We start from the raw sequence: 8,307 nt of genomic DNA, 5'->3' as shown, positions 1-8,307 counted from the left end.
AATGAGTATTATCACATGTAGTATCTAGCTCATCGAACGACTTGTATCAAGCTCCAAAACTAGACAGGGACCACTTATGAATGATACTACATGATTATGACAGTGTAATGGACCTCTAATATATGGCTAATACATTAAACAAAATTGTTAGTTTCTAAAATATTTTAGAAAACATTTTATCGAGTGATTGATCATGATTGAATGATAATAACACCATACAATACTCCATAAATCAGCTGAAATTATGCCGAAGTTTGGAATCTCAAAAAGGAGAATGTTAAGCGGGGTTCATACCAGTGCAATATTTCCCAGGCGTGAAATTGCCGAGGAAATATCGACAAGATAAATCGCACGTGGGTTCGTACAGCAAGCGATAAATCGACACGGTAGGAATGTAGGTAGAGGGGACCGATGAGCCATAATTTCTGAATCCTGAACAGATTTGTGACTTCTGTCACAAGTATGATGAGTTCAAGTCAGCATTCGTTGAATGAGGAGCATGTATGTTTTTTGAAGAATCCACACAACTGACATCGATTCCTTTACGATATTTCGAAGCTGATCTGCAGAAAAATTACCAAGTAAAATCACAGACAAGTGAGTAGAAATAGAATATTATTAATGACGGGTTTTCGCTTCCTTTAATGATAAAAATCTCTGCTAGCTTGTGTATCACATCACTTAAGAACAGAGCATTCACTTAAGTAATGGAATACCTAGATAACAGAGATGTGCGATCAAGATGGTGTGAAATTTGGGTACAGTATTTTCAATTATATTGTAGCCTTATTCTGTTGGCACTTAAATCTCAACTAAACCAATAAAACAGTACAACTTGACCATAAAACAGTAAAACAATACAAACTACGTAATTATTTACCAACCTTTTATTAAACACAGTTTCAAAATAACAGACGTACACTTCAGTAAAATCATATAAGCAAATATTTAAAGTTTGGACTATTAAATGACATAAAACCATGACCATAAGGTAAGTCCTCGTGTCTCATCGCTACACTGGTTATTGTTCAATTCCCATTCCGTCTCGCTTTTATTTGTATTATTACCCAACTAATCATCCACGAAATACGCATAAATAAATCATTCATATGATTTGTGTATTCTTAGATGTTTGTAATTTCTGGCCGCTTATTGTCTTATTATCCACCCGCAACTAATTTGGACTTTGTCCACATCATTGTATGTGCTCCTCCTAAACATATACGATGTATCACGGTGTGTTGTATATAAAGCTAACTTGTTTGTGTATAAAATCTGCAAAAAAAACTGAACTGTTAATACTTTTCTACTAAAACACAACCACTTACCAACCTCGCCATTGCTGCTATAACGAGTCTAACGCCTAGCTCGTTGATATAAGATGTACGTCCAATAAGACCATGGTAATTTCGCAATGCTCCTCTGGATTCAGAGTTTGCAGCGACGGATCGTCTTTTGTGGTGATTGCAACAATGCCATCTCTGGGCACATTCTTGAACACGCATCAAAGTAATGAGAAGAGACGTGTGCAGTCCAAGTACCTGCAGTTAAATTCGAAATTTATTATAAAATTAACTGAAATTAACATCAAGTGATTAACTGTACTGCAATCAACCTCTTAAGATGCATTCATATTTTTTTTAAAACAGAACTTGAGCTTTCTGGATACAATAAGAAGACGAGTGCTGGAGAAGCACATAAGATCACAGAATTGAATCGTAAGGCAAACCAGTGATATTTAAAAAAGTTGAAGTAGTTAATTAATATTGCTTACCAAATTCGCTTGTTGAGGGATAAAAAGCTCTTTCTTCGCACATGTTACAATGCGCCAATTTGCATATCTTTCTCAGCGAGTTGTCTGCATTTTGAGCCCCTTTAATTGCTTTCACAATTATCAGGAAGGTATTTTTGAAGAATCCACACAACTGGACTTCGATTCCTTTACGATATTTCGAAGCTGATCTGCAGAAAAAACATTACCAAGTAAAATCACAATCACAGACAAGTGAGTAGAAATAGAATATTATTAATGGCGGGTTTCGCTTCCTTTAATGATCAAAATCTTCTGCTAGCTTGTGTATCACATCACTTAAGAACAGAGCATTCACATTAAGTAATGAAGAATACCTAGATAACAGAGATGTGCGATCAAGATGGTGTGAAATTTGGGTACAGTATTTTCAATTTATATTGTAGCCTTATTCTGTTGGCACGTTAAATCTCAACTAGACCAATAAAACAGTACAAAACTTGACCAATAAAACAGTAAAACAATGCAAATTACGTAATTATTTACCAACCTTATATTAAACACAGTTTCAAAATAACAGACGTACACTTCAGTAAAATCATATAAGCAAATATTTTAAAGTTTGGACTATTAAATGACATAAAACCATGACCAATAAGGTAAGTCGGCAAAGTCTCGTGGTCTATCATCGCTACACTGGTTATTGGTTCAATTCCCATTCCGTCTCGCTTTTATTTGTATTATTACCCAACTAATCATCCACGAATACGTCATAAATCAAATCATTCATATGATTTGTGTATTATTAGATGTTTGTAATTTCTGGCCGCTTAATTGTCTTATTATCCACCCGCAACTAATTTGGACTTTGTCACATCATTGTATGTGCTCCTCCTAAACATATACGATGTATCACGGTGTGTTGTATATAAAGGAGTAACTTGTGTGTGTATAAAATCTGCAGAAAAAAAACTGAACTGTTAATACTTTTCTACTAAAACACAACCAACTTACCAACCTCGTAATTGCTGCTATAACGAGTCTAACGCCTAGCTCGTTGATATAAGATGTACGTCCAATAAGACCATGGTAATTTCGCAATGCTCCATCTGGATTCAGAGTTTGCAGCGACGGATCGTCTTTTGTGGTGATTGCAACAATGCCATCTCTGGGCACATTCTTGAACACTGCATCAAAGTAATGAGAAGCAGACGTGTGGCAGTCCAAGTACCTGCAGTTAAATTAAGAAATTTATTATAAAATAACTGAAATTAACATCAAAGTGAATTAACTGTAACTGCAAATCAACAATCTTAAGATGCATTCATAATTTTTTTTTAAATATAAATTGCTTGAATGTTAAATATTTGCACTGATAGTACAGAGTAGCGCATAAAACAGAGAAATGTCATTTTTACGAATAGACAGGAGGTACATTTTTTATAGAAAAAGAGATTGCATGTATTAATCATGTTTAATCGTGTTGATTCATATTCCTATAATCAAAATGCCAGCCTGTTAAGGGAATTCTGGAGTGAGACATGAGAGTGTTGCAAATCTTGTTGAATAAGAGTGATCAAGTTTTAAAGTTTTTCCTTAGTTATTTGGTTGTTGCAGGACTTGTACGGTGCACCTTGCCTCTAAGATATCCCCACAGAGATACGTTCTCAATTATGCATGATTTAAAGTGAATCTGAAATTATTCAAAACTTTTCAATAACTGTAAAAATACTGTTTCAGCTTCAGTATTACAGGGTTGGGCAGGGAGGTATGGATGATTTGAACAGTTACACACTTATTTTTAAACGAAACTCAAAATTTATTTTTTTAGTGTGTACCTTGGATGTTGATGTTGCCATTATAAAAATTAAAGGGTAAAAGATTAAAACATTGATTATGTACGAAAAATAACATCTGTTAAATGCTATCCATTTTGTCCCACACTCCTGGAGACGTTGTGAGAAGTTGTCCATAGTCCTCTGAAGCATTGCACGTGGTACCGCTCCAATTTCTTGTATTATTGTTTCACTCAGGGCTTCAAGGGTTCGTGGTTTATGTATACACGTGCTTTTAGGTAGCCCAATAAAAAATAGTCACAAGGTGATAGGTCCGGAGACCGAGAAGGCCACTCCACTTATCCATGCAACGAAATGAAGCGTCCAGGGAAGGTATGTCGTAGAAATTCCATAGCTGCTCTCGATGTATGGCATGTTGCCCCATATTGTTGAAACCATAAAGTATTGACGTTGATACGTCGTCTTCTCAATTGTGGCAGAAAAAATTAATGCAGCATCATTAGGTAACGATCCGTATTAACAGTGACGGTTTGACCGTTTTCTTGAAAGATATAAGGGCCAATAATTAGTTTGTTGGGGCTACCTAAAAGCACGTGTATACATAAACAAACCACAAACCCTTGAAGCCTTGGGTAAAACAATAACACAATAAATTCGAGCGGTACCACGTGCAATGCTTCAGAGGAGTACAGACAATTTCTCACAACGTCTACAGGAGTGTATGGACAAAACTGGACAACATTTAACAGATGTTATTTTTCTTACATAATCAATGTTTTAATTTTTCTCAAGGTAATTTTTCATCCAATTTTTCATCCAAGGTACACCCTAAAAAATAAAATTTGAGTTCATTTAAAAATAAGTGAGTAACTGCTATTTCAAATCATTCATACCTCCCTGTCCAACCCTGGATAATTTATTGTCCATGATGAGAATGTGATTATTCGGAACTCAGAACTGTTTGGCTTATTAGAAACCAAAGAAGCTGAATTGATACAGATTTTATTGGAGCAAGAGCTTCTTTTAATTATAACAAAAACAGAGAAGCTAACATTTGAGGTGTTAAACTCTTAATCAACATATGAGTAGAGTTAGGGCAGTTGCAATGAAACGCCATAGAAGGACGGCTGGAAGAGCATTGAGAGTTAGGATAAGAAACGAACGGATCAGGGAGGAAATTGGAATGAAAGATATAAGATATAAGGAAAATTGGAAAGGATAATTGGAATGAAAGATATAAAGTTATAGATAAGAAACAATAAGGATGATTGGGGTTATCTACAGAGGATGGATGATGAAAGAAAAGTAAAACAATATGCAAACATGAGAGCGTCTCATGCACTCATATGATGAGCATATAAGAAGATTGGGAGAGGAGAGAGGAAAGAAAGTAGGGAAAATGCGCAGGCTGGCTGTGGATCGGGACAACTGGAGGCAGTGGTCTGAGGCTACCCCGACGCGGTGAGGCATAACGGGGCAAACATAAAAAAGAAGAAGAAACTCTAAATTTAAAATCAATTGCCGATATCTACTTACACAAAATTGAAATCTTCATTGTAAATCAGTGCACATGGATCTTCATTAGTTATCTTGTCGAGCACGATGTCATTTTTTATTGCATTCTGGTTGATCACTTCCAAAGACGTCGTATTTGTAGCATTCACAGTGACATGTATGCCAGCCACGTATTTTTTCCATATTAGACTAGCTGCTCCAATGCTACCTATAGCTTCCAAGGTGTGGGGCGATCTTTGAAAACTTTATTTTTGAGGTAACCCCATAGAAAAAGATCGCATATGCTTAAATCGGGTGAGCGTGACGGCCACATCAAGTCCACCCTTAGTGAGATAAGCCGCCCTGGGAACATTTGTCTCAATACATTCATTGAAATGCGTTCTGTGTGGGCTGTAGATTCATCCTGGTAAACCATATTTCTCCCAAGCCATGTTCCTCAGCAAGTTTTTCAAATTTGGGGCGCAGGAACGTTTGTAGCATTGTCACATAACGCTGGGAGGTGACATTGACGGTGATGTTGCCATTCTCAAAGAACTATGGCCAACACGCTCACCTGGTTCAAGCATATGCGATTTTTTCTATGAGATTAATTTAAAAATAAAGTTTTCAAAGATCGCCCACACACCTTGGAAGAACTAAAGAAGCGAATCAGAGAAGAGCCTTACCAATCACAGTGTGCAAAAATACGTTCTAAAACTTCAAAAATACGCTACATCAGTGTATTGCTGCTTATGGCCGCCATTTAACTGATATAATTTCCAAAAAAATAACAATAAAAACTATATTTCAAACTGAATTGAATCCATTAGAGAATGTTTTTCTAAGTTGAACGGTTCATTACTTATAATCCTTCCAAACTCGTCAAACGGCTCTGCCCCACCCTGTATTTAAAACCACAGCAATAAATAATTATTATTATTATTCCTACGATGTTAGGCCTGTAACCATCTTTAGCCATGAATTGCTTTTAAGAAATTGGACCAGTTTTAAAGACCTTGAAATAATTTAAGTTAAATATCAATATTTATCACCTGATGGTAAGTTTTACAAAGTCACTTGATATAAGTTATTAGAATCAAATTGTTATTGTTGGTTATTCACACTATCCTAGAGGGATCGTGTGTTCTGGCTCTGTAGCAACCAATTATTATAGCAAACAAGATATTCTATATCATGACCACATTAGGCTTATTCATATCAATCCAGAATAGACAATAATAGTCAAAGAAAAAAAAAAAAAAAAAAAATCAAATTCCTAATTCATCTTTCGATATCCAAGACCAGTGAACTGTATGGATGGCTTCAGTGTAGGGTAAAGAATCATAGGACGTGTTAGTGAATAGTGAACGGAGGTCTACAGTGCATTCACGAAGCCTCACTGAGGTGATCACTCTCTATCTTCTCAAGGCTATCTTGTGAAGCATGAACTCACTGTTGCGGCCCGCTCTTCATGTTCCAAAACAGGAAACTACCAAGGATGGGAATCGAAGAGGCCAAAGCACACGATTACCAGGTCTTTCCAGCCAAGAAGGGTTCTTAGTCTACGCAGCAAATAAATAACTCATACCAGCTTCTACTGTACAAACTCCATCAATGTGGCAATGACAAATCCCAGAGGTTTAACCTCCGTTGAATGAGCAGAGTCAGCAAGGCTACAAAGTGTCCACAGACCAGTTGCTGGGAATTCACTCCACTCATTCAAGCAGTATATTTATTGCCAAAAATTTGAGGTTGTATAACTTTTTACCAATATTTCTAAGTTTTTCGATTTGAAGTTATCAAAAAAATCAACTTGGGCGCTCATGTCTCAATAATTAATTATATTTTATATAAATTTTGTTTATTTTTATGATTTGATAGCATAAAAAAATGTCAATAACAAAAATTTCCTAAAAACCTGTCCCTCAGCCTAAAGCCCCTATTACATTAGGATACCATACTGGGTTACTAGTGGGACACCATTTATATCCAAGTGTTTAATTGGTAACACCAGTGAGACACTAGGAATGAGGAAGAATGCTGCCTCACCCACAAAACAGTCGCAGTTCCGACTGTTCTCCCAAATAAACACAATAAAAATCTGGTGTGGCGCACTCACACAACTTTCCTTGCCGTTATGGAAATTGATCACCTGACGCTAGTGTTCCCGCGCATCTCAAGTCTACTATTCAAAGATTTGAGCCAGCTGGTGACAGGGCAATAACGCTGAAGACACACGAGGTGTGCTATCTCTTCATAGTGAATCATTTAATAGAATCAACAGTTCGCAATTGGATAATCACATTTTCTCGAATTTCGAGCTTATTTTTTGATTTTAGGTGAAAATGTTACTGAACATTAGTTGTAGAGATTCTCATGCTGAATCTTTTTCACTCGAAATTTTTTGTTTGAATTGTATCTGAAGCCTGATAATTGAGAATCTAAAATCAAACTTTGCATAGATGGGGCGGAGCTCCTGAAATTTTTACAGAAATGGTACTGGTGACAGTTGATAGAGCTTATCGATGACTATTTCAGGTATAACTTTAATCAAAATCGTTGAAGCCGTTTTCGAGAAAATCGCGAAAAACCCTGTTTTTGACAACATTTTCACCATTTTAGCCGCCATCTTGAATCGCATTTGATCGAAATTGTTCGTGTCGGATCCTTATATTGTAAGGGCCTTACGTTCCAAATTTCAAGTCATTCCGTTAATTGGGAGATGAGATATCATGTAGCTACACAGACGCACATACACTCATACACATACAAACTGTAATATTACATTTTTTCTTCTCACATTGGAATCGAATCTTCAATTCGAGATCTATGAAACTTTATAGTAAATATCAGAGTCATCAATAGACGGACAAACTTTTCGACGGAGAATTTTTTATCGTGAATGATTGTTGCATTGTTCCATGGTGTCACCGAGGCTGAGAAACAGAATAAATAGTTTATTTAAATAGAGAATATATATGAAAGTTTAAAATAACAGTTTCAAAATAAAGTTTTATTGAGAACAGATGTAGAATGTGAATTCTAAACTTGTAATTTATAAATTTTTGGTGACGTGTCTGTAATGTTGGAGGTGTCTCTGTTCTGACTTGTTTTTTGGCCTGTTCTTCTTCTCTAGAAAAATGGCTGGCTACGTGTGTTGTTGTAAAATTTTGCTCTGAATCATTTTCGTTTATTAATGTTTTAAACTGCGTTTTAAACAGTTTATTGTGTTCTATTTTGTTAATAAATAGCTATTTGTGTATTCAA

The 8,307-nt window shown here is 35.9% G+C and overlaps 1 protein-coding gene across 1 annotated transcript; it reads right to left on the bottom strand.

Annotated features, from left to right (window-relative positions):
• Positions 1–1,721: 1,721 nt before the first annotated feature.
• LOC120352212 (TRMT1-like protein) lies at positions 1,722–6,513 on the bottom strand. Its single transcript, XM_039431952.1, has 4 exons — positions 6,494–6,513; positions 5,083–5,304; positions 2,769–2,981; positions 1,722–1,962 (listed from the first exon to the last, which is right to left on the bottom strand). The coding sequence occupies exons 1-4, from the start codon at positions 6,511–6,513 to the stop codon at positions 1,761–1,763; spliced, it is 657 nt and encodes a 218-aa protein (XP_039287886.1). The 3' UTR covers positions 1,722–1,760.
• Between the last annotated feature and the right edge of the window lie 1,794 nt (positions 6,514–8,307).

This window comes from Nilaparvata lugens, chromosome 7 (genome assembly GCF_014356525.2).
Source record: "Nilaparvata lugens isolate BPH chromosome 7, ASM1435652v1, whole genome shotgun sequence".
Classification (NCBI taxonomy): Eukaryota; Metazoa; Arthropoda; class Insecta; order Hemiptera; family Delphacidae; genus Nilaparvata; species Nilaparvata lugens.
This window is presented reverse-complemented; position numbering and strand designations above follow the sequence as displayed.